Source organism: Erpetoichthys calabaricus, chromosome 9 (genome assembly GCF_900747795.2).
Source record: "Erpetoichthys calabaricus chromosome 9, fErpCal1.3, whole genome shotgun sequence".
Taxonomy (NCBI): domain Eukaryota; kingdom Metazoa; phylum Chordata; class Cladistia; order Polypteriformes; family Polypteridae; genus Erpetoichthys; species Erpetoichthys calabaricus.
Window position 1 is genome coordinate 96,244,258 of NC_041402.2, and position 28,000 is coordinate 96,272,257.

Here is a 28,000-nt window from a genome sequence, read left to right on the forward strand (position 1 = left end):
AGAAAAGGAAACATATTAACAGTGACTGCGATCCTCCTTATTACTTATCCATATTTCGCATGCTGAGAAAGAAACAAGTCATGAATACACGGTCACGGGTACAAAACGAAAAGGAAAGGATAACAGGAACAAACACACGAACACGAAAGAAACAACAAAATAGACGGCTATGCAGCATAGGTGGATCTCATTACAATAAGGCACTATTAACCGTTCAACCGCAGAAAAGGCTCCATATTAACAGTGAGTGCAATACTCCTTATTACTTATCCATATTTCTAAAAGAAAAAATGTCTCGACTCCAAAAACGCAAAGCTCAACTAAAGCTTCTAACTAACGATGTACCTAAAAGTAAAAACTTTATGAACTGCATTAGATCCTACAATAGTTCATTTGCTTTTGCATCTACCGGAGTAAATATCAGACTGCTTTCGCATATGTGCACAAATACTGCATCGCATTGGAACAGTGCACCCTGAAACAAATCAACAACGCAAATATTCACAAATCTACATCCTAGATCCACATGACGCAAACTATCAATCAAAGTGCTGCATCGCAACAGGCACGGATTCAAAACGAAACACCTCCCGTCTCAGACATACGTTAATGGCAGCGAAGGCTACAACGGGCTTCTCACACAGCACAGGCAAATCGATTACAGCTCCAAAACAACACGTCCCAAATACTACACATGCAACAACGCGCCTCTCAAACGGCACAAGCAAAACATACACCAGGAAAATTCATTCGGATTAATGAATGTCATTTGCAATCATTGTCATTCAGTTCACTTCCCTGAAGAAACAACTGGCAATACAAGTTATACATTTACACGTTGTTGTCAAAAGGGTCAAATTAGACTGCCTTCTTTACATTCATATACTGAATATCTACAGAAGCTTATAACTGACGATGTACCTGAAAGTGAAATCTTTATCAACTACATTAGATCCTACAAATCGGTATCCACTATGAACATTAACGGTGGCACTGCACGTGACATCCGTCTTGAAAAAATGTTGTTTATTGATGAATGTTCAATGGCATGAAGTCACTTACTCAACACCATTCATAAACTTCTATAAACGTTTATGAATAATAATATTCGATTTGGAGGAAAGGTACTTTTATAAGGAGGAGATTTTAGACAGTGATTAGCTATTCTTCCAGATGCCATGCACTCAGCTATTGTTCAGTGCACCTTAAAATACGCAGACAATTGGCATTGCTTTCAAAAGATACAGTTAGTAAAAAAGATACGATGTCCAGAACCAGATCATAACAATTGCTTATTACAACTGAGAGATGGTACACTCACCAATACAGATGGACTTCAGCCACATATTATTATAATTCCTCAAGCCTTTATCTGCGACGACTTAGTTACAGAGAGATTTGGAACAGCAATCTCATTAGACCAAATGCCCCTTTTAACACAACACACTATATTATGTCCAAAAAATATTAATGTGGAAAACATAAATACCCAAGTCATTCCATTACTTCCTGGAGAGACACAACTCTTTCTAAGCTCTGACAAACTTGACTCTGATCACAATAACCATCTTAAATGACCTTACAAGTTCTGAGCTGGAATTACCTTTTACACTTAAACAGCGTGTACAAAGAAATTTTCAAATAAACCTTTACACTGTGCCACACACTTTATTGTTTGCTTTCTATTTGCATCATCTACACCGTCACACTATTCTATATCTCATTCATACATCACGCTCTTTGTCATTCCCAACACCAGGGGTTGGCGAGCGAAGCGAGCAGGGGGCGGAGCCCCCTAGTTAACAGTACGATAAACATCACAGTATCGCAAACAAATGAAAATTATTACTCGAAAAAGGGAAAATATATTCACCACGGACCAGGTGTCATTGAAACAAAAGCAGAATAAAGTGAGATCAGAAATGAAAGACAGAGTAGAAAGCAAAGTAAAACGTCATAAACAGGTTAAACGAGGGGGCCAAACACATGGACAGCAGGTTACAGATAATGAAGACCGGAATTCAAAAGCTTCAAAAACAAAAGCTCGACTGACCGAGATACAAACTGAAACGGGAAACACTATGGGGTCCGCAGTAGTCCACAATGCACCGCATAATAGTACGGACGGAGCTCCGTATTAACAGTGGGGGGCCCCAGAGTGACACGGGCGAACGCTCTGTATTAAACGTCCGTCATCCTCACACGTGGCTGCCCAGCGGGCACGGGTTCAAAACGCCGGGGGTAGGCGAGCGAAGCGAGCAGGTGGCGGAGCCCCCTTGTATAAACATAACACATAAGCTACCAGCAATATCTCAGGATCACCAAAGATAGGTTGCATAGTTATTTTCCTGATGTTTTAATTGACTCTAGTATTGGGATTTAGGCAGAAATAGAAATTAAGAGGTAACATGATTGAAGTGTTCAGAATTATGAAGGGAAGTAGTACAGTGTGGACCAATGGCATTTTTTAAATTTTTGAATAGTTTTTCAACAAGAACACAGAGACACAGATGGAACATGATAAGGGTAATTTGCTCACAAAGAACTATACATACATTGAATAAGTAGTGGTGTGGTAAACAGGTGGAATTAAAAGACCTTTAACACATGACAATGTTATTTTGGAAAAATTACATTTATAGGATGAGACACAGATGGAACATGATAAGGGTAATTTGCTCACAAAGAACTATACATACATTGAATAAGTAGTGGTGTGGTAAACAGGTGGAATTAAAAGACCTTTAACACATGACAATGTTATTTTGGAAAAATTACATTTATAGGATGAGACACAGATGGAACATGATAAGGGTAATTTGCTCACAAAGAACTATACATACATTGAATAAGTAGTGGTGTGGTAAACAGGTGGAATTAAAAGACCTTTAACACATGACAATGTTATTTTGGAAAAATTACATTTATAGGATTCTCATCAAAAACATTCTAATGTTCTAACAGATACACATTTTATGGATCACTCATGACTTTTGACCCCACAGTGTGTCCAATAGCATCCCACACAATGCAGTGTTTACTTGCCTGTAAAACAAATGTTTTGTGAAACCAGACACTGTGCGTGTGGTTGATTTTTTTTTTTATAAATGTTTTTATATTTTAAAGCAGTTTTGACCATCTACACCTACTTCGGCATAATATACAGTATTTTCCCCATTAACTTTACAACATTACATTCAGTTTAGACAAGAATACCTGGCAGACAAATTAATGTAACACTAAATTAGTTATCAAATGAGACCCATTTACTGATACTGTTTAAAAATGACTATTAAGCCATAAAACTGCAAGACTTCGTTGGCTTACATTAAATTTAAGCTTTTAATTTAAAAAAAAAAAAAAAAAAAAACAACCAAAATGAAACTACTGTATTGGACAGCTGTGACCTTGCGGTCTGCAGCAGATTCTCTTCTCCAAGAGACTTTGTGTCCTATAATACATTCAAATAAATCCATTTTTTGTACATTTCAGTGTCATATTTAGGTATGTACAGTGGAACCTTGGTTTGCGAGTAACTTGGTTTACGAGTGTTTTACAAGATGAGCAAAAATTTTTAATAAATTTTCACTTGATAAACGAGCGAGGTACGAGTAGTATGTACTGTATACGCTTTGTCTACCATAAAGAGAAGACTGCGTGAAAGTAAATACAGAGGGTGCACTGCAAGGTGCAAGCCACTCATAAGCACAGTTCTGGAAAAACATTCTTTGGACAGATGAAACCAAGATCAACCTCTACCAGAATGATGGCAAGAAAAAAGTATAGAGAAGGCGTGGAACAGCTCATTATCCAAAGCATGCCACATCATCTGTAAAACACAGTGGAGACAGTGTGATGGCTTGGGCGTGCATGGCTGCCAGTGACACTGGGACACTAGTGTTTATTGATGATGTGACACAGGACAGAAGCAGCCGGTATGAATTCTGAGGTGTTCAGAGACATACTGTCTGCTCAAATCCAGCTAAATGCAGTCAAATTGATTGGGCGGCGTTTCATGATACAGATGGACAACGACCCAAAACATACAGCCAAAGCAACCCAGGAGTTTATTAAAGCAAAGAAGTGGAAAATCCTTGAATGGCCAAGTCAGTCACCTGATCTTAACCCAATTGAGCATGCATTTCACTTGTTGAAGACTAAACTTCAGACAGAAAGGCCCACAAACAAACAGCAACTGAAAGCCGCTGCAGTAAAGGCCTGGCAGAGCATTAAAAAGGAGGAAACCCAGCATCTGGTGATGTCCAGGAGTTCAAGACTTCAGGCTGTCATTGCCAGCAAAGGGTTTTCAACCAAGTATTAGAAATGAACATTTTATTTCCAGTTATTTAATTTGTCCAATTACTTTTGAGCCCCTGAAATGAAGGGATTGTGTTAAAAAAATGCTTTAGTTGCCTCACATTTTTATCAATCGTTTTGTTCACCCCACTGAATTAAAGCTGAAAGTCTGCACATCAACTGCATCTGAGTTGTTTCATTTAAAATTCATTGTGGTAATGTACAGAACCAAAATTAGAAAAAAGTTGTCTCTGTCCAAATATTTATGGACCTAACTGTAAAAGAACTCAATGTGAGGTACGACTATCTTCAGAAACATGACACTTTCAGTTGATATTATACACCACTGTTTGAGGGCCAGGTGAAGGAAACCTGAGGCCTTGAAAGTGGGCTACTATAAGGGCAGAAAGAATACACCCATTAACTAAAAATGATGAGCAACAAGTGCCTTCCTTAAAGTTGGATATTGGCTAAACAAAATAAAGCCTTCACCGTTGTGGAGGTATTAAAAGAGTTTGTTATATATATTTTGTCTGAGCAACCTGCCATGATAAATTGATTAACTGCAACCATGATAAATTGATGGATAATGTTAAATAGGTACCTCTCCCAGCTGCAAATTGTGTTCATGTCTTGGAAGTGAATATCCAAAGTCAGGTGATAGAGGGTGTCAGTTAAGCTGATCATATGTCGATAGCCATTTATGAATCAAAAGGCAACACAGACGTGGTGCATTTGTGAGTTTAAAGCCAAATGATGAAGAATTCAGGAATAACATGTACTTGGAAAAGGGCTGAGTGTGAATGAGCTACTGCTCCTTTTGCTCTAAGTATCCACCTCTAGCAAAACTTAATACCCTTGAAAGACAAAGCAAAAACAGGATTCTAGAAATGTTTGCACATTTATTAAAACTAAATAACTGAAATGTCACACTGACACAAGTATTCAGGCCTTTTACAATAAGACTTAGAATGGGGGATGCACCTGAGCCATATTTCATTGATCATCACAGAAATTTTTCTACATCTTTTTTGGTGTCCACCAGGGGTTAATTCAATTGATTAGACATGATTAAGCAAGACAAGCACCTGTCTATAGAAGTTCCTACACTTGACAATTGTGTATCGGAGCAAAAACCAAGTAACGAGTTTGCTGGAATAGCCTGAAGAGCTTAGACACAGGATTGTTGAGGCACAGATTTAACTCTTAAATGGAAGAAATTTGGAGCCACCATAACTCTTCCTAGACCTGACTGTCTGGGCAAATTTTGCAACCATGGGAAAAAGGCCATGGTAAGAGAAGTGATCAACAACCAGATGGTCCTGTGTGGTGATAGAAGAAAATTCCAGAAGGAAAACCATCACTGCAACTCTCGATCAACCTAGACTTTAAGACAGAGCGGTCAGGAAGAATTATCCCCTCAGTAAAAGACACATTAAAGCCTGCATGGAGTTTGCCAAAAGGCACCTGAAGGACTTAAGATTGTGAGAAACAAGAATCTCTGTGCTGATCAAACTAAGATTAGTGTCATGTCTGGAGGAAACCAGACACTGCTCATCAACAGCACAGTGAAGCATCGTTATGGCAGCATCTTGCTGTGGGTATATTTTTCAGTTGCAGGAACTGGGAGACTACATAGGGCTGAAGGAAAGTTGACTGGAGCAAAGTACAGCAGTATTCCTAATGTAAACCTGCTCTAGAGTGCTATGGATCCCAGAGCAATAGGACAATGAATGACTCTAGACCGTAGGCTTAAAGCAAAGACAACACAGGGTCAACTCTGTGATTCTCCTTCAGTGGCTCAGCCAGAGCCCAGGCTTAAACCAAATTAAACATCTATGGAGGGACTGGAAAAAGCTATCCACTGACAGTCTACATCAAACCTGACAAATGCCTCACTGAAGACATTTTATTTGACATGAGGTTTCAGGACTTTTGAGTTCAGAATTCAGTATTAATGTAATTTTATCCAAAAAAAACCCACACATTTCAATAAACCATTTATTTTCTTATATCCAACCATGAGCTTAGTGTTTATGTACATATTTATTGAAGTGAGGGTGTTTCCTCAGGGTTTCAGGAAGTGAGTTATTTATATTTTTTTATAAATACAATTAAGTTATTACGCATTTAAAAAAATCTTTTATCATGGCACAAGGGAATGGTGATGTGTTGAATGTGGGTGGACATGAAAGTAAAAAATTCTATGACAATACTACTACTGCTTTTTCTACTATCACCACCGACATTTTGAAATTCAAAATCCCCATTTTGTAGGGCATTTATTGATTTCATAATCCAACCTATTTTACAAATATATGAGAACGCCTGTCAAGAGAGGTTCAGACACTAAGGAAAGATGCTGAAGGTACATGTAGTGCAAGATATACTGTAGCAAATGTGTTTGGCCTGCCCCTGTGCCATACAACAGTACTATGGTCTAAGCATGAAAATAAAATACCAAAACTTACCAAATATATACATATTTCAAACCAAAACTGCATCTTGAGAATGCACTCATATTGTAAAAATAGTGTTTTTATGTAATTTTACAAAAGAGAAAATGAAAAAGCAACACATTTTTGTGAGACTGTACCATTTTAAAATAAGATTGGCTTTGCACTTCACATTATTATTTGGCTTCTTCCACAGCAACCTTTCAGCTCCAGGGGTGCAATTTCCCACAACATACACTTTTCACCTCGAAAATTGTCTTTAAGCAGTGGTTCTCAATCTGTGGGGTGGGCCCCCCTAGGGGGGTGCGAAGTAACAAAAAGGGGGGCGCGAAGATGTGAAACAAAGAAAACAAGAATCAAAAATATGAAAAATACATCTATTGAAACCAAAACAAATTAACTTAAACTACATTCTGATACTAGAAAAATAAGTATAGAGTTAGATAAATGTCGATAAAAGTTAAGTACAGTAGGTATAATAAAATATGCATCTATGATATACCATTAATTAAAAAAGAACAAATTGGTATTAGTGGGCTCCTTTCAAAAAAATGTTAGGGGGGCGCGATTAAAACTGTTATGAAAACTCGGGTCGCAAATACTTAAAGGTTGTCTTTAAGTATGGTTATTCACATTACTGAATGTTGATACCCAGATATTACTTGTTGTCTCTGATCTATAGACAACTAGACAATAATCACTTAAAAAATGTCTCAAGATTACTCACAGAGGAAGGATGCAATTTACTTCCCAGCACATGAAGGACTAAACATGGTTGGTAATTGACAAGTATTGTTCACACATTTCCAGTATTCAGTGTTAAAACAAGTAATCTTGGTATCAACAAAAACAGCAGCTCATTTTATTGTTTGTGTATACAAGTGAAACACCCACTTCATTTAAAACTTGCCTCAATTTTTTACTTGCTACAACTGTTGTTAGTACTGCGAATATGCAGTTTCCTCTCACATAACAGTCCTGTAGAAGTAATTGTGGATATGTGCAAATACTTGGCTCGACATCTGCAGATGTCCTATCAGAGAATTAATGCAAAGCCTCCGTTCCTTTGTTATAACTGTATGGGGCATGGCATTAATAAGCAATTAATCTTGTCATTTACAAGTTAAACAATTACAAGTCACATCTGATAGGTCATCTATTTCTGACCTAACTCCATAATGGGATGAAAGTGGCAATAACGAAAGCCTATGTGAGGGCCTATTTTACTATTCACAGTAACAGGCATTTTAAGCAACATACATCTTAAACTTTTGCATGCCAAGTTTTAAGGCTTTTATTTATATACAGTAGTTTTCTGATCATATGTATGTATATGCAGTAAATAACATAAGATAGAATCCTTAAGAAACGTAACCTACATACTTAAGCCTCAAGTGGAATACCATAGCCAGGAAATTTCCCTTGTTTTTGTTTGTATTTTTTACCTTTTATTCTTTTTTGTGTGGAATGTTCGCTTTGAATCTCACTAAAATCTTATACATGAAGAAATCTGAAATGTTATTTTTTTTTTTGTACAATGTTTCATACTACTCCTGGAATGCCTTTCTGGTAGCTGCATTTCAACAATTTTGAACTATGTGGACACCCATCACAAACGCTGCTAAACTGGTATTGACCCATTGGCAGAAACAAACTCAAGTAGGCATTCCCTTTAACTGTGTACCAGTCTCTGACATCAACTGGAAGGAAGTTTTTCCCCACTCCTCCATGCAGAATTCTTTCAGCTGTGCAATGTTTGAAGGGTGTCTTCTGTGTATAAGACGTTTTAAATCCCCTCCACAGCATCAAATGAGATTTAAATCCATGCTTTGACTTTGCCATTTCAAAATCCTACATTTCTTCTAGTATGTTTAGGATCATATTCATGTTGTGAGGTCCTCTTTGGTTGAATTCAGACTTCTGACAAATGGTCTCACACTATACTCAAGAACCCTCTTGCACAATGAAGAGTTCACAATGGATTCTGTAAAGGTGAGATGCTCAGGCTCTGGTGAATCAACTTAGCCCCAAACCACAACATTTGCACCACCATGCTTTACAGCTTGTATCAGATTCTCCTGATCAAATGCTCCCTTTGGTTTTTGCCAAATACTGTATGTCTTCTAGTACTGTGGCCAAATAACTATCTTTGCTTGATATACTTGTGCACTTTGACATCAACAGTGAGTTACATGCATGTCCCATGATGAAATTCTGTGGTTCTTAAAGACTTCTTTCAGTACCTTGCATTCTGCTCTTGGGCTAAACTTGGTGCGGGAGCCTAGTCTGTTGAAGTGGGCAGTTACAGTGGAACCTCGGGTCACAAATGTCTCGGACCACGTACAAATCGGGTTACGACCAAAAAGTTCACCAACCTTTTGCATCTGTTTACGACCACACACTCGGGTGACGAACAAGCCAGTTTCCCTTCCGGTTCGTACGCACAGATGATTTCCGCACATGTTCAGTCTCTCCCTATGCATTCGCTGTGAACTCTTTTGTGCTCTATTTCGTTTCCTTTCCGGTTTGTAAGCGCCGGTGATTTACGCACATATTCAGTCTCTCCCTGTACAGCACATTGTTCTCAGTCATACGTGCATCACGCAGAGGGACTTTACCTCAAGACTGTAATCTCCTCTCCACCCAGTTCCTCCTCACTTCCTTCATGCCAGAACTCGACTCATGCAAGGTTAGTTTTCTTGGTTGTTTATGGTTAGTTTCTGTATAAATTACGGATTTTTCAAATGTTCATTTTTTCCCTATGCTTAAAACTCGTTAAAAAAAAGTGTTTACAGAGAGCGGTTCGTAAGGCTGTAGCGTGAACTCTTGCAAAGTTAGTTTTCTCTTTTCAAGGTTTTCTCAGTGTTATTCAATGTTTTTACATTTAGTTTACTATTATACTGTGCATTCCATGGTATAATTAACTATTTTTGTGCTTAAAAATCTTTAAAAAAAATATATTTACATACAGCTTGTACGGTCCGGAACGGATTAATTGTATTTACATACAATCCTATGGGGGAAATTACTTCAGGTCACGACCAAATCGGGTTGGACCAGAGTTTTGGAACGAATTACGGTCGTGATCCGAGTTTCCACTGTACTTGAAATCTTGACTTTCCAGACTATGAAATGGTTAATTTCCAATTGTTTGGAGAGCTTTTTAAATCCCTTCCCAGACTCCTAGGCATTTATAACATTCTTTCTGAAGGCCATAGAAGAAAAATATGAGCAGCTACCCAGTTTGATGAAGGACATAGAAAACCTCAAGAAGGATCAATTTAATTGTGAAAAAATAAGATTGTTGAAATAAAAGTTTCTGCAGGGAAAATATACTGAGCTAAATGATGAGATATTTTCTTTGCTAAGTGAAGAGGAAGTGTGAAAAGAAAGAATGTAAAGGTCTCGAGGCTAAATTAAAGACTTTAAACATCTATATATATAATTCACTAAGCCGCCGCCAGCGCAAGCAAGACACTCATGGAAGCACGCAGGATGGAGCCACACTCTCCAACTCTAAGACCACTGGATACGACGACAACTCGCAGAGCCACGCCCACCAACTCAGACGCAGCAACTCACAAAACACGCCATCATTCGCGTTCGTCTCTGCTACAGTCCACATGCACCTCTGAGCCACGTTGACTTTTCGGTTATGACGCACGACCGCGTCCACCATTACAAACTGTTTTACATGCTACATACAGCGATTTGCATCTGCAACAAACATGCTTCTTCTTAGATGGTCCTGCAGGAACACGGAAAACTTTTGTCTACACAATACTCCTTATTCCCCGGCCCGCGTCCACCCTCGCTCTCCAGGCAACAAACACAACGAAAGTCGCTTTCGTCTCCATGGCACACGCACGACAGAGCCCCGTCCACCAGCAATTCGCGCGAGGGTAAAAGCATTTGCCAAGAATGTTTTCATTAATCAAGAGCGAAAGTCGGAGGTTCGAAGATGATCACATACCGTCCGTCGTACTTCCGACCATAAACGATGGCGACTGGCGATCTGGCGGCGTTATTCCTATGACCCGCTGGGCAGCTGGCATGTTTGTCGCGGATGTGAATCGCTGTATGCAGCGTGTAAAACAGTTTGTTTGTCAACCAGGGCACGCAAGACAGACTGTGTGATACGCACGACAGAGCCACGCATGCAAACTCACAGAGCCCCACCCACCAACAATTCACTAAGCAGCCGACCATGGCACACGCACATCAGAGCCCTGCCCACCAACAATTCGCGCTAGAGCAAAAGCATTTGCCAAGAATGTTTTCATTAATCAAGAACGAAAGTCGGAGGTTTGAAGACGATCACATACCATCGTAGTTCCGACCATAAACGATGCTGACTGGCGATCTGGCGGCGTTATTCCCATGATCCGCCGGGCAACCAAAGTCTTTGGGTTCCAGGGGGAGTATGGTTGCAAAGATGAAACTTAAAGGAACTGACGGAAGAGCACCACCACGTGTGGATCCTTTGGCTTAATTACACTCAACACGGGAAACCTCACCCGGCCCGGACAAACAGAACAATGAAAAGTCAACGTGGCTCAGAGGTGCATGTGGACTGTAGCAGATGTGAAACCGACTGAGTGAGGCGGTGTTTGGAAAATGAATAGTCAACATGACTCACAAGTGCATGTGGACTGTACACAAATGAAACCAATTCAGGTGAGGAGTTGGGGGCGGGCACATGAGCAGGCAGTGCATACTGAATGATGACTAAGAGATGACTGTTCACCCATCAATACATCGTCCTCACTAGGCGTCCTTTCCCTCACACCTCGTTCCGCCCTCCGCGTGCGACTGCCGTCCAGCCCCGTCCCTCGCTCTGGGAGGTGGGGGCGCGGCGGCGGTCCTCCAGTTTTCAGTCACGGACAATTGTATGTTGCTCTCTCCAGAGTTCCCTTACAGTCGTATCCTCAAACCCACCCCATAAGAAGAAGCATGTTTGTCGCGGATGTGAATCGCTGTATGCGACATGTAACACAGTTTGCGAGGGGTATCCCATGGTCTTACAGTTGGTGGGCGGATCTCTGTTAGTTGCTCTTGCGAGCGGGCACATGACCAGGCAGTGTGTATGCTTCGAGAGCGAGGGTGGACGCGACAGGACCATCTAAGAAGAATCATATTTGTCGCGGATGTGAATCGCTGTATGCAGCGTATAAAACAATTTGTTTGTCGCGGATGTGAATCGCTATATGCAGCGTGTAAAACAGTTTGCGAGGGGTATCCCATGGTCTTAGCAGTGTCTATGCTTCGATGTGAATCACTGTATGCAGCGTGTAAAACACTGTATTGTATGTTGCCCTCACCAGAGTTCCATCTTTTCATTCACTTACAGTCGTATCCTCAAAACCAACCCCATTTGGACAACTGTGTCTTTCAGGAAGTGTTCACCCATCAATACATAATTATGCAGCGTATGCTACGCCGCGGGTTGGCTAGTTATGGTTATTGATGCAATAGACTGGGTTTGGAAAACACAACCACCTTCTAGTGTGTCAAAATAAAAGTCTCTCGACTATGCCTTGCAGTACAGGAAAAAAAAAAAAACTTTTAAAAGAAATTCAGTGAGTTCAGAATTTCTGGTGATGTCACTCCTGCAAACAGTGCCTCCAAAGCCTTGGTAAAAACAACAAGTCAAGTGAGTTCATCTGTAACTTCCATCAATGCGCTCAAGGTGCAGGATGTGGAACAGGCAGTACTACTCACTTCCGCTGAAGCCTTAAAAAGGCAGCAGACTCTAGATTTGGAAGAGGCACAGTTTAGAGCCAAAAGAGAATTTGAAGAAGTTTCTGGTGTCAACAAAAATGTATTCATTAAATTGCCAAAGGTTTGCATACTAAACTTCATTCAAATGAAAAAGGAGAACATTCCAAGGCAAGAGGATATTGCAAGATGGTTTTACCTCAAGGATGTGCATCTAGCACGGATAAAAGCAGAACTGGGGTTGTTAATAGGTACAAATGTCTCTAAAGCCAAGAAGCTATGGAAATACTGATGCTCTGTGTAAGAAAGGACAGAGCCGGTTATACTTCATTAGAAGGCTGGCGTCCTTCAACATCTGCAATAAGATGCTGCAGATGTTCTATCAGATGGTTGTGGCGAGCGCCCTCTTCTACGCGGTGGTGTGCTGGGGAGGCAGCATTAAGAAGAAGGACGCCTCACGCCTGGACAAACTGGTGAGGAAGGCAGGCTCTATTGTTGGCATGGAGCTGGACAGTTTGACATCTGTGGCGGAGCGATGGGCGCTCAGCAGGCTCCTATCAATTATGGAGAATCCACTGCATCCACTAAACAGTATCATCACCAGACAGAGGAGCAGCTTCAGCGACAGACTCCACTGACAGACTGAGAAGATCGTTCCTCCCCCAAACTATGCGACTCTTCAATTCCAGCCGGGGGGGGTAAACGTTAACATTATTCAAAGATATTGTCTGTTTTTATCTGCATTTTTATTACTCTTTAATTTAATATTGTTCTTTGTATCAGTATACTGCTGCTGGAGTATGTGAATTTCCCCTTGGGATTAATAAAGTATCTATCTATCTAAGTCATACACGGCAGAGATGAACATCCTTATGCCATGAAGACGGCACTTGGATGGATTGTTAATGGTTTACTAAAGAGGTCAGATAATGAAAGACTGCAAAGATTGCTGATTAACTGTACATACTGCATTTCTGTTGTTAGTCATTAGCACTAAAACATAAGTAACATCCATCCATCCATCCATTTTCCAACCCGCTGAATCCGAACACAGGGTCACGGGGGTCTGCTGGAGCCAATCCCAGCCAACACAGGGCACAAGGCAGGAACCAATCCCGGGCAGGGTGCCAACCCACCGCAGGACACACACAAACACACCCACACACCAAGCACACACTAGGGCCAATTTAGAATCGCCAATCCACCTAACCTGCATGTCTTTGGACTATGGGAGGAAACCGGAGTGCCCGGAGAAAATCCACGCAGACACGGGGAGAACATGCAAACTCCATGCAGGGAGGACCCGGGAAGCAAACCCGGGTCCCCAGATCTCCCAACTGCGAGGCAGCAGCACCACCCACTGCGCCACCGCATAAGTAACATGATAGTTATAACTGGATACTAACCCTCACCTTTTCTGTTTCTCTTCTCGGTACTCAAATGTGGCACTTGGTGCCACGGCCCACCTGCCAAGTTGTTTTGCCTGCCTAAGGTAAAGTCATCCCTGATGGAGAATCGCAGGAATCGTGGGAAAGAGGGGTCCTTTCATCAGATTGGCTGGCCCAGCACTGTTTCACCCATGGAATGGCCAAATGGGGGAGGCAGCTTGATGGATGAGGTCTCCCTGACTCTAAAAATATCCAAATCTTATTATGTGATATCATCTACTGTTAAATTCTGCTCCGTACTTCTAAAATTTTTTTTTTTTTTTTACTTCAAAAAAAACAAAACAAAAAAAAAACTATTTTATACTGTATTGAGGATTTGTTCTGTTCTGTGTATTGTATTGTATTGACCTCCTTCTTTTGACACCCACTGCACGCCCAACCTACTTGGAAAGGGATCTCTCTTTGAACTGCCTTTCCAAAGGTTTCTTCCATTTTTTCCTACAAGGTTTTTTTTGGGAGTTTTTCCTTGTCTTCTTAGAGAGTCAAAGCTGGGGGGCTGTCAAGAGGCAGGGCCTGTTAAAGCCCATTGCGGCACTTTCTGTGTGATTTTGGGCTATACAAAAATAAACTGTATTGTATTGTATATACAGCCTGTTGTGTGTCAATAATGGAAACAGAACAAGCACAGCTGTGGGGAGAAAGAAGAAATGTCACAGGAAAACATTAGGTAGATACATATAGATTCAGAGTCCGAAAAATTGGTGGATGGACACTTACTGTTACTCAAGACTCAACCCAGTATACCTCCATGACTTTTGTCTAAAAATTACCAGTATACACAAGGATGCTAGAAACAAGTACAATACATTGCTGATTTGTTTTGGAAAAGATGATCTTGTCTGAAGAAGGGGCCTGAGTTACCTCGAAAGCTTGCATATTGTAATCTTTTTAGTTAGCCAATAAAAGGTGTCATTTTGCGTGGCTTTTCTCTACATTCATAATGGCTAACATGGTACAACACCCTAGTACCAATACTTCAAGAAAGACAAAAATTCAAATGAAAAGTTCAAATTTTGAACCAGGAGACATAATTCGGATTTTAGATGAAGCTGCACCTCCCAAATCTTGGGTAATGGGTCGAGTCATCAAGGCAATGCCAGATGCCAAAGGTGCAGTCAGAAAAGTTTGTGCGCAGACCATAACCAGCATACTGGAAGACCTGTAAACAAGTTTTGCCTGCTCCAAGAAACAGCAACTGAAATGATAGGTCTTAAATTTTCTGTGCTTAAATTGTGTTTGTGCATTTATAGTACCAGTCAAAAGTTGTAGAACACCTCAGTTTTTCGGTTTTTATGGAAGTGGACTCAGTTTAATTTCTTAATGCTTCATGAAATCAAGTTATAGCACAAATAAACAAAGGCAAAAAAGAAATGTCAAGGAATCATTAAGTGTACCAAATTTTATTCAAATTTTTGATTAACGAAAAGTAGCCACCTTTTGCTGATGTAGCAGCCAAACTGTGGTAACCCTTTTGATTCAGAATTCCAGTCACTCTATGCAAGTCACCAACTCTGTCTCCAGCAAAAGAACCCCAGACTATCACACTTCCTCCTTCATGTTTGACAGTTGGTGTCATACACTGAGGAGCCATCCTTTCACCAACTAAATGGCATACAAACACCCTGCATGATGAACTGAAGATTTCAAATTTTGATTCATTGGTTCATGAGACTTTCTTCCAATCTACAGTAGTCCACTGCTGGTATTTCAAAGCCCTATGTTGTCCTTAAAGGAATAGCTTTCTTACTGCCACTTGTCCTGTCAAACCTGCAGCACAAAGTCTTCTCTTCACAGTAGAAACTGAGACTTGTTTGTTTTCCACCACTGTTAAGCTGTGCTTGAATCTGCTGTGCTGTGAGGTGCCTATCAGGCAAAATGGTGACCATCAGGAACATGTCTTCTGATTGGGCTGTGTCTTTGAGCCTGCCAGATCTCTTCCTATCAAGAGTTTCTTCCAGTTTCCAAATGCTTTTGGATTGTGTAGTACACCGTACCGATTTTCTTTTTGCAATTTCTCTAAATAAAAGGCCACACTTCTAAGGGTAATAATGCTCCATCTCATTTCATTTGTTATTTGCAGGTTACTTGCCATTTTCACTTGCATATTTCTCAAGTAGTACTTCAGAGGGTGCAGTAACACAGTCTGTTCCAACTGCTTTAAGACAGGGTTTTTAAGTAATCAACAGAAGTTGAGACACCTGTGTAAATTGTTTGTTTCAGCTTGTAAGGCTTAATTTACTTTAATTGCCGAAGAACATCAGCAGGTTGTATTTTTCCTTTCTTCAGTTCTTGCTAACCTAAACTATACATTTAAAACTCTGGCAGTTTACTGCTTACCTTTTCACCATTTTATGTCATTCATTGCATTTCAAAAAATGAGGTGTTCAAAAACTAAACCGATAGAGTTTAGTGAATCAATTAAGGCTCTTACCAATTTAGTGTTATAGTAATTGTCTCTGCCCTCAATGTAAACAATTAAGGCCCAGATATGCATGAGCCATTTGTTAGTTATTTTGGTTATGTTACATAGAAGTATTTTCTTAGTTACATTAAAACGTTTGCCTATATATTAGTGCATAGTCAATGGGAGGTTCTATTATAACCCCAACAAGCTAAGCTGAAAATGGAATTTCTTGTCATTCTGAATACAGACTAGTTCAGTTTAAGATCGGCCTTGCTGTTGATAGGTCATAGAGGGCAAACAGTTTCAAACCATAGTAAATTTATTGAATGTACTGAAGTACTAAAAGTGAAGCCTATGTAAGTTTGCCATAGAAAAGTAACAATCTTTAAGTACAAAAAGTAACTTTTACAACAGGATAGAGCTAAGACTGTAATAAAACAGAGAAGAAACCTTTTTCCCTTTTACTCTGCATGTGTAATAACTTTTTTCTTAATTTTTGCGATTTATTCCTTTTTAAATTTTTGCTATAGCTTTAAAACAAACATTTTGAACTAAAATTTATTTTATTGCATGTTTGACTCCTGCTGGATCCTGCCTTGCCAACTCAGTAACTGATCGACTTTGAGAACCTGGAAAAGATGCAGCTACAGTGTTACTTATTTACTGATGCAATTATTTAATTATGTATTGGTGACACTTCTACAATAAAAGATTACTATATCTCCTCTCAGACCAGCAACCTGAAAAGGATGTAGCACTCAAACAGAAAAAGACACCCATTTACCTTCATGTTAAAACTGTGAAGTTTAGCTTCCGCTAGAAATTACAAAGACCTAAGCAGAAATAGTACATCCAGCCAGCAAACACACTGCAAAAATAAAATCCAAACCCTTCCCCCAGTAGTGCCAAGTTACTGGTGAATGGTACTATAATAAATACTGACCAGCAGATTAAAACCAATTGGGAATTTGCATAACTCAAAAAAATGCAAAAAAGGGGTGCAAATGAAAGTTAAATAATTTTGTGTGAAAGTATCACTTTAATAGTATCTCATGACAGCATTTAATTTATTTAGCCCCAAGAATTTTAAATGCAGACTCGTATACACCCAAACAATATTTTAAATATGAGACATTCCAGTCTCAATTATAGGTTTAAAGCTCTACTAAAAACGCAAGGGTTCATCTCACAAGCCTGTACCTAGAGATAAACTTCAACAATGTAGCATTAACTGAGTATTCTCAATCTTACTGTGAAGACTTCGGAGATATAAAATTTTATGTGGGATAAACGGAGTCAAAGGTTTTTTGTGCTAGATGTAATACTGTATGGTGAATACATAGATTATTTTAACAAATGTTCAAACTCATAATATTGAACTATGAATTAAATATATATCGTTATGCATGTGTGACTGCAGATTATCTTCCTGGCACTGCTGACATAAGCAAAACCACTCCGGGCACTGTCGCTAATTGTATCTTCTCTTTCACCCACAGTTCTGAGAAGACACCCAAGGAGGATGCTTAACCTCACCAATAGTGCCCAGAGTAGGCTCTGCCCCTTCGACTGGACACACTATAAAAACAGGGGGTGCCAACAAGGTGGTGTCTCATTATGACCATACCCTCAGTGATGAAAGAGTTCCAGGTGACAGAAATCTTCTGCAGGTTGAAATAAGACAACTTTTTTGTGCACTCTGTTTATTTCTTCTTGCCAATTCAACAAGGTTGCCTGGTTGATGGCCTAATACTCTTCCTGACTTCTTTTAGATTGTCCAATCATGTCTTAAAATAGTTTTTTTATTCCTAAGCTTTCGACAACCAACAGGAATCAAAGGAAATATATAGCAAGTGAGTGGTGGTGGGAATGGGGGTTGTTAGATGGGATGGATTAATAAGGTGGAGTTGGGGAGGTGTTGGTCATAAACCCTTGTTTTATTATTTGGCTGTTCTTCTTTTTAATCCTGCATATGATGGGTTCAAGTCCAAGTGTTCCTCAATGGCGTTTTCATTTGACAGCCACAATTTAGCCAGCTCTCTGGCTCTCTTAGTATTGGCCCTGAATTTTAGTTTCACAGCATCCCAGTTAAACGTGTGTCCGGTGGAACTTGTATGAGTGTATATCAGAGACCATGAGTCCTTCCTTCTGACACGAATGAATTGCAAAGCCTGTACTCATGTTGGTGAGTGTTTTAGATGTTTGTCCCATTGCATGGAATGCTGTGAAATGTGTTTCTTGTCCCTGAGGTCGATTTTTTGCTTTAGGCATTGTGTTTGCCAGTTGCGAGCCTTCTTAACCCAAGATCTGGACAGGATGCGTGCTGTACTTTCTGACATACCACACTCTCCCTTAACATTGTGGTAAGTGCAGTCAGGGACCAACTTGGAGTTGACTGCTGATATATAGGGCATCTCCTATACAGGCATTGTTTAATAATTGTCTTGGGTTAGTCGTTTGATGTGAACAGACAAAAAACATAACGTCTTTCATTCTTTTTTGTGTCCATTGTGGTGCAATGGGTGTTAATTAATCATTTTGAACAAAGACCTAACACTCTCCGTTTATGCGATGTAAGGTGGTTGCTGGAAAAGTGTAATATGTTGTCTGCATAACATTCCTTGCGATAAACACTTATAATTAAACCGGCATGCCATGAAACTTAACAGTACAACAGTATATTTGGTATGACTAGGGGTCACTGCTATAACCTAAGACAGATTGCCATCACCTTGAACAAACCATAAACTGTAGACTGCTAGGCCATCTGAATAGTTACATCTTTGAAACCGATACATTTTGACTTAAAACTCTTCACCTTTATTGATTTGAACCTTGTACCTTTCAGACCATTATTTTAGAATCATAGAAGTGATTGACTGTTAGACATATTTATTGAAATTATAGCACAGAGCAATTAGTATCAGAATGGACAATCAGCCTATGAAAGGAAAACAATGGTTTTAAGATTTTTGATTAGTCATGTTATCATTGTTAAATCTATGTGAAGAGAGACCTTTAAAGTCTGGTTTTTGCTGCAAAGGAAAAGAACAGAAACAACAAGAAAAAAAGATCATCATCCAGACTTCTGCATTTTCCATTTAAACTGGCAAGATACGAAACTGAAAACTGAAGAAAATTCTGAAGCAGCTATTCACCCAAACTTAAAGACCATCTTCACCATCATTGTATCCTTATAGAAAATATTCCTAAAATAATCACTTAAAAATATATATTTCTTATTTTTGAGGCTGAAAAAGGACATTTTTAGAAGTACCAGTGCTGTAAAGGGGCACTTGCTTTGGCAATTGGCACAGGTGTAGCTCAGGTCTTAGGACAACCATTTGGTCTGGCCAAGCTAATAGGCCCCTTTGTTTGAGGTAGTTGCTGAAGCACAGGTAAAGCTGTACATGTGGGGTGCTATCTTCAATCCTCTTCGTCCCTTGTGGGACATAAGACTTCAATGAGCTCCATCCATCGCCTGCGGTCCTTTGCAGCATGTTGTGCTTCTCCCCATGACAGGTTCGTCTTTTGAAGCTCTTGTACCACCGTTCTACGCCAGGAGTTTTTGGGTCTTCCAGTTTTTCTTTTTCCAGATGGTGTCCATCTTAAGGCAACTCTTGGGATGCGGTGTTGCTCCATCCTTAACACAAGTCCAAGCCATCTTAAGTGTCTTAATGTAATGTCCTTGGTGATGCATTGACTGTTTTCTTGTATAATTGTTGGTTTGATATTTTGTTGGGCCAAAAGATCTGGCAGATTCGTCTGAGACATCAAGTCTGTGGGGTGCTATAAAGCACCTATATGAAATTGACAGGTTAATTTCCATGATAAATAGAGTAACAAATCTTTGCCTACTTTGCTAGGATTTAAACATTCCAAGTTTAGTTGAATAAAATGGGAAAAATACACTGCACCATGGGAATGTGCTTCAAACAGCATTCTTGTTTTTTTTTTTATTAAATCTAGACTATTCCCTAACCTCTCTGTGCCCTAGGGTGAAAGTACATACTTTTTTTGAGGAAACTACCATAGAGCTTTTGCTGAAGAAAACCAAACATTCAAATAAGTAGTACACCAGGCTAAGTAAAAAAGCCAGGAAAAGCTGGTAATGACACACATCAGTTGCACTACTCCAAGCTAATTACTGTATACCCAATCCAGTTTGAAAATAAAATTAACAAATTACATTATGATGCCACCATGTTGCCCCCTTATACAGGGTGAGCCAAAATGAAGTACTTCATTTCTCAAGATCACTGTGTGAGGTAGAGGCAGCAGAGTAGGTTTTTTGATAGGTGATCCCTTGTAGTTTACAATGTCAAAGCATTCTCCAAAAACAACAAATCCATTATCACTACGCAATGTGCCTTCTGAATGCAGTTCAGTATTCCTCCTAATGGCAACGTCCCAAATCGGAAAACAGTTCTTCAGTGGGTGGCTAAATTTAGACAGATGGGACCCTGTGTTCGGATTCAGCGGGTTGGCAAATGGATGGATGGATGGGTGCAACATTAAACAGAAAAACTCCAGACTGTCCTCTGACTGTACGAACGTCTGAAAACATCCAAGATGTAAGGGCATCAATTTTGCAGTCTCTTAGACATTTAGCGCACAAACATGCTTACATTTAGCGCACAAACATGCTTATGCCTCAGGCATTTGTAACACGTCTTTGAGGAGGATTTTGCATGAGGACCTTAATTTACATTCACACAAAATGAAAATATTGCAGGAACTCACTGAGAGATACTGGGAGAGCTGTAGAGAGTTGTGCATGAACGTTCTGCAAACCGTTCATCGACATGCCATCGTCATGTGCGGCAACAAGCCACATTTCCATTTGAATGGTTGCATAAATAAGCAAAATTTTCACTATTGGCTGAAACCAACCATCGCATAATTCATCAGTGACCCCTGCACAGTGAGCGTGTCACAGTTTGGTGCATCGTTGCAGAATTTGGCATTGTAGGCCCTTATTTTTTTTTTCTGAGGGGGGGGAGCCACAGTCACCGTCACTTCAGAACGTTACATTGAAATGCTAGAGAACTTTCTGCGGCCCCAACTGGAAGAAGTGGATGTGGAGGATGCCTGGTTTTAACAGGAAGGAGCAACAGTTCATACGGTGTGGAGATCCATGCAAGTTTTTTGGGCAATGTTTGCAGGGAAGCTGAACTCCGTGAGCAGCAATGTCAGGTGGCCTTCATGTTCACTTGATCTTGCTCCGTGCAATTTCTTCTTGTGCGGCTATCTTAAGTCGAAGGTATACACACACCAACCACAAAACTTCGAAGCAATCCAAGGACGCGATTCACCACAAAATCACCACTATTCCCCTTGAAATGGCCAAACGAGTGTTCAGAAATCGTCTTGAAGATTGTCTCGCTAATGATGGCCACTAACTTGAAGACATCATTTTTAACACACAGTGAAAAAAATGCATTTTGTATAACCTTTCTTGTGTCGTAATGCAATGCATTTTATATTGTAGCGTTTTTGTAGAATAAGCGTTTCAAATGTGGTACTTGTGGCTCACCCTGTATTACTGTGATATAGTGGTTTTAAACAGGGGTTAATGGAAGAGCCCTTACAAACTGTCTCTGGTATGTATTCTGCAAATAGGCAAAGACATGGTTGAAAATGTTCCCGCTTAATCCAACTATTATCTAAATGAATATCATAAAGAGGTATCCTCCACCTCAAAACCAAGGCAACCAGTCCCAAAAAGTTCTGCTGAAAAATTTGCATTGGTTTCCTTTCTGTATGTTTCTTTTTTTTTTTTAACATATATGACACTATAGAAGATACTACTGCACATTCAAGCACAAGTCCTGTGACAGTAGTGTATTTAAAATATCATAGCACTGATCGATTGTGCAGAGTGTGAAAAATCACCCTTACTTGTCAGAGCAACAATCAAACTCTTATGTCTCCTTAAAAAAAATATGCCTCATAATTGGCCTGAAAAGTTGTCTCACACCAAAACCTAGGGGCTACTTCAAAGCCCTAACAATGTGTGGTTTAGCCAACACTGTAAATTTTTTTAATCAGATAAAGACTCTTTGAAATCATCAAATTAGTATGTATTTTTTTCCTTTACCAGTTGTTACAATAATAAATTTATAACGAATAGTTGAACAATTATTTCAGTCTGATTTGCTCTAATCAGATCACTTCATTTGCTTTAAAATAATTCTAATAATAATAATATAATTAAATAATAATAAGTACCTTACCATAATTTTCTCTACCATCTCATCCGTTAATATATCAGCTGCCAATAAGTGCTGAAGCAACTCTCCAGGTACCAGCTGTTTAGCCAGAATAACACGGTGTTTCTTTAGAGCCTCCTGATGACACTGAGACATACCAAATTCTCCTAGCATTTTCCTGAAAACAAAACACAAATAAATGTAGTAGGCAATAATATCCATTTTAATAAATACAGTATTATCTAGCAGTTCTTTACATAACCAAAAACATACAAGTCATGGCACATATAAGAGTCATTAAAAACAATATCTGTAATATTAAAAATAACATTTCAATTAATACTAGCTATCTGTTTAAAAAAACCTGGAATTTAATTTAGTAGCTGTTTATGTTAACTCAATTGGTAACTCTATGAACATTAACTTCAAACAATACCATACGCTCAATGCAAGTATGGCAACACTTGACTGGTTGCAATGATTTTTCCCTTGACAAGACTCTAACTCTCAGATTTTCCACCTTTTTTGCAGTTCATTGTTAGATATCTCCTACTCCAAGTTAGACAAAAAAGTGGTGCTAGCAATTTCGTGTCACAGATTTGTAAGCTTGTCTTCAAAATATACTGAGCTGCCTGGCTAATGGTAACTGATGCAGGACACAGTGTTACTTAAAACACCACTAAATTTCACCTCATTTCACAAATGTAAAATAAAGAATCCTGCCCAACTAAAAACTCTCATTGACAAGCACTGTAGTGTTTCATAATTATAACAGCTTTACAGAGCAGTATTAAGGTGCATTGTAATGAAACTTTAAAGTTGCTTATAAAATAAATTAAGGCACAAAGAGGATCTTCCACACAGTGCAATTTAATAATGATAACATTAACTACAATCTAATATAATATTTAATTAGTTATTGTCTTTTGTATATACAATCATCAACAAACTCATTAGATTGATTTTAAGTGGTTGCAATCAATGGAGACAATGCCAAAAGCATCAGACACATGGCAGGAATCTTCCTCGCTCCCTTATACTGCACATTGTCAATTTGGACTAATGAATATACAATAAACACTGTTCACTGACACGATTTTACCAAAAATGTTAACATTTATATTTATAGTTATTTTGAACATCCAGAGACATTTTTATCTAAGTAAGAAATGTGCGCGATTTACTCCTGTCTGTACCGTCACTGGGATCGACACAAGCAATTGTATATCCTCAAGTTCAAGTGTTAAGCCATTCTACGACTCTACAATGGAACAGCTGGGTACAGGCAGGTGTGAGGTAATGGAGCAAGTGGGTTCCAAAAATGGAGGAATGAACGATTATATCAACTGGCCACCATGTTCAATTAAACAGAGATAATCGCATATATATGGCCAGTGTGGCTTTGAGATAAAGTATTATCTGTTAAATTTCAAATAAGTATCTTAAATAAATATGTTCTTATCAAAAGAATGTGTCTCTGAAATCGTATTTTTAAACACAGGTTACTAAAATAGATCCACATATAAACTTGAAGTAAGCAGGAGTGTGACAGTTAATATTTGCATTTCCCGTTTTGCTTATTATGTTCGATGACGTTTAATATTAACATATGCATACTTCTGCCTCAAGAAAATAACACTTGCCACCTTTGACGGATACCACTTTTCTATCTCCTAAACTCTGCAAAACTCGTTCGAATGTTGCTAGAGGACATCACGAATCAGCTAACATTTTCACTTGATCTCGACTGTATTGTAGTTTAATCTGGTCTAAAACACAGAGAAACTTACCTGATCTACTTGGTGGGAGCTACACTGGAAAGTAGGCTGTTTTGGTAGATCAATCCACCCCCCCTCCCTCTCTTTCTTTCCCGCCTTCAATCTCTTCTTGACAAAATCGCTTTCCGGATCTGTAAACTCAAAAGCAAGTTACCCTTCCGGGAAAACAGACAAAGAACGAGGGAAGAAAACATATTTTTTCTAATACACTGCTTGCCAAGAGTAATTGAAGAGATAGGGGAAAAAAAGATTAAGACAGAAAGTATTTTCTTTTATAAACATGCACGAATAAAACTTTCTATGTAAGATCCGTAAACGATTCTGCACTGCCTACTTGAATTTCCGGCAACAATGCCCCCAACAGGCAACTGAGAGGGCGGGGTTTGAAGGAATTGTGGGAGCAAATGAATGCTGACAGGGCGGCTAAAGCTGACGTCAGTGTCAACTCAAAGCGATGCGCCCTTTCCTTGTTTTGTTATATTGTGAGTACGGAGCCTGGCTGTTTTGGATTAGATTCATTTTTGGCGATGTAGTTCGACAGCGATTGAAAATAATCTTTTTTCGAAGTGTAGAAACGCATTTTTAAAAATGAGTCGTACTGTTCGCGTGATGTGAAAGGCGCGATATTCAAACAAGTTTGACTAAAGAATGTAGTTTTTGGGTCGAGGACTGATTTATTTACCTTAGTTAACGGAAATAAGGTTGTCATAAAGTACATACAGAGCCGTTCACAAGTGAAACCGAATAGTCATATAATACGCTATCGTGGCTGTTCGTTTGTCTGTCCAGGATTTTAAATCACCTGTAGCTCACAAACCGTTTGAACTATTGACCTGAAATTTGGTACACGTATACTACGTGACGTCTACAAACCGCTTTTGGTTAATCCAAGGTTATTCCTCATTTTATTTTATTGTAGAATCTCTCGGCAGTGGCCGGCATGCGTACGGGCGACGTTCTCATCCCTACCTCTTCATATCGTAAATTATTCTTGATGCAGATTGAAGACTTAAGTGCCAGCTTAAGTGAAAAATTAAGGAAAACGTACAAAGTAATTGCAACACAAACATTGACGTAATCAGTTTTAACGCGAAAAGATGCCGACGAAAGAAGAGAAGCAGCGGGCCGCTAGGATGGAGAAAAGAAGAGCTGCTCAGGAAGCAGCAAGCGCATCAACCTCTGAGCAAACGAATGGTAAACGTACAGAGAAAGAGTATGGAAACTAGGAATGCTCAAGTGTATTCACTTCACGTTATCGTGCAGTCCGCCGTTACTGGTTATTAATAAGTAAAAATCTGTAATATCTGGTAGTCATGCCTAGTATACTTAATTTGTAAACATTTCTTGAATTAGTCACTAGTAATACTTTGGTTAGCACTGTTAATAGGACCGTTAGTTTTCATTTTGAAACCCTTCAGTAGTATTATGGCTCTTTTTCCATTTCTTTGTTCAAAGTGTAGATTCAAAATAAATTGGTGAAGTAAAGTCAGTTACAGTTTTAAGTACTATAAAGCGTTTTGTGTAAAGAATGGAATGCATTTTTTATGTTTCAGTTTAATACATGTGGAAGAGTGCTTAAGTGATATAGAGACAACATGCAGACTCCACACAGTGACCAAGCTATAACCTGTGGTATCTTGGAGATACGATGCACTAGTACTAGTTTCTGCAAAACATTAGCAGCTGAATAATGTATTAATGTATTTTACAATATATTTTTCCTTGTAACATTTATTAATATAAAATGATATCTGCCCCTTGCCCTAGTGAGTTTTGTTATGGTAACAGGCTAATAATAGTTAACAGTCAAATGAGGCTTAAAGAGGGTAATGTCAATTAGACATGATAGAGATCAACTATCATTTCACAAAATTTTAGGCTCTGCAAGCCTTGGCAAGACCTTCACAGTCTATTAATGCAAAATACAAATGTCAAAAGAGACCATATGCAAACCTGGAGGAATTCCATATATCAAGGTTCATCTGAATGACAGGCTTGAGTGGAGTCCCAACAAAGAGGCAGTGTACAAGAAAGGTCAGAGACCCCTGAGGAGGTTGAGGTTGTTTGGTGTATGGAGACCACTTGTACATATTTTCTTCTAGTCTGTAGTGACCAGTGTATTTTTGTATGTGGTAGTTGTAAGCATAGGGTTGCCAGATGTCCCATATATACGGGACATGTCCCATATTTGATAATCTTGTCCCCTGGCCTGACCTTTCAGGGACACCCAAATGTCCCATATTTAGTTCATTTTCAAATTTCGAAATAAAAATATATTTTTAGTACCTTCTTACGGTACTTAGTTGTAATTTTATAAGTAATTATACTTTCTTTTCTCAGATTCTCTTGATTAAAATAACCCAAATGTAATGAGGAAACTAGTGTTTGCTGCCTATTTGCAACTTGTTCAGTTGCTATGTTTGGCTAAGGACAGCGACACTGTTACCGTTTTGCTCTCCAGCCATGCTGCAGTGCAGCCTTATTCCAAAATGGATTAAATTCATTTTCTTCCTCAGAATTCTACACACAACATCCCATAATGACAATGTGAAAAACGTTTACTTGAGATTTTTGCAAATTTATTAAAAATAAAAAAATTGAGAAAGCACATGTACATAAGTATTCACAGCCTTTGCCATGAAGCTTGAAATTGAGCTCAGGTGCATCCTGTTTCCCCTGATCATCCTTGAGATGTTTCTGCAGCTTAATTGGAGTCCATCTGTGGTAAATTCAGTTGATTGGACATGATTTGGAAAGGCACACACCTGTCTATATAAGGTCCCACAGTTGACAGTTCATGTCAGAGCACAAACCAAGCCTGAAGTCAAAGGAATTGTCTGTAGACCTCCAAGACAGGATTGTCTCGAGGCACAAATCTGGGGAAGGTTACAGAAAAATTTCTGCTGCTTTGAAGGTCCCAATGAACACAGTGGCCTCCATCATCTGTAAGTGGAAGAAGTTCGAAACCACCAGGACTCTTCCTAGAGGCATCTAAACTGAGCGATTGTGGGAGAAGGGCCTTAGTCAGGGAGGTGACCAAGAACCCGATGGTCACTCTGTCAGAGCTCCAGAGGTCCTCTGTGGAGAGAGGAGAACATTCCAGAAGGACAACCATCTCTGCAGCAATCCACCAATCAGGCCTGTATGGTAGAGTGGCCAGACGGAAGCCACTCCTTAGTAAAAGGCACATGGCAGCCCGCCTGGAGTTTGCCAAAAGGCACCTGAAGGACTCTCAGACCATAAGAAAGAAAATTCTCTGGTCTGATGAGACAAAGATTGAACTCTTTGGTGTGAATGCCAGGTGTCACGTTTGGAGGAAACCAGGCACCACTCATCACCAGGCCAATACCATCCCTACAGTGAAGCATGGTGGTGGCAGCATCATGCTGTGGGGATGTTTTTCAGCAGCAGGAACTGGGAGACTAGTCAGGATAAAGGGAAAGATGACCGTAGCAATGTACAGAGACATCCTGGATAAAAACCTGCTCCAGAGTGCTCTTGACCTCAGACTGGGTCTGTTTCAGCAGGACAATGACCCTAAGCACACAGCCAAGATATCAAAGGAGTGGCTTCAGGACAACTCTGTGAATGTCCTTGAGTGGCCCAGCCAGAGCCCAGACTTGAATCTGATTGAAAATCTCTGGAGAGATCTTAAAATGGCTGTGCACCGACGCTTCCCATCCAACCT

The 28,000-nt window shown here is 39.5% G+C and overlaps 1 protein-coding gene across 1 annotated transcript in view; it reads right to left on the reverse strand.

The window, feature by feature from the left end:
• The window catches only part of casp2 (caspase 2, apoptosis-related cysteine peptidase), a 51,847-nt gene extending 27,160 nt beyond the window's left edge, over window positions 1-24,687 (reverse strand). Inside the window, exons 1-2 of the mRNA XM_028809971.2 lie at window positions 24,325-24,687; window positions 22,559-22,712 (exon numbers count right to left, since the gene is read on the reverse strand). Coding sequence (XP_028665804.2) covers window positions 22,559-22,708 — 150 coding nt within the window. The 5' untranslated portion in view covers window positions 22,709-22,712; window positions 24,325-24,687. The remainder of the gene's footprint in view (window positions 1-22,558; window positions 22,713-24,324) is intronic.
• Between the last annotated feature and the right edge of the window lie 3,313 nt (window positions 24,688-28,000).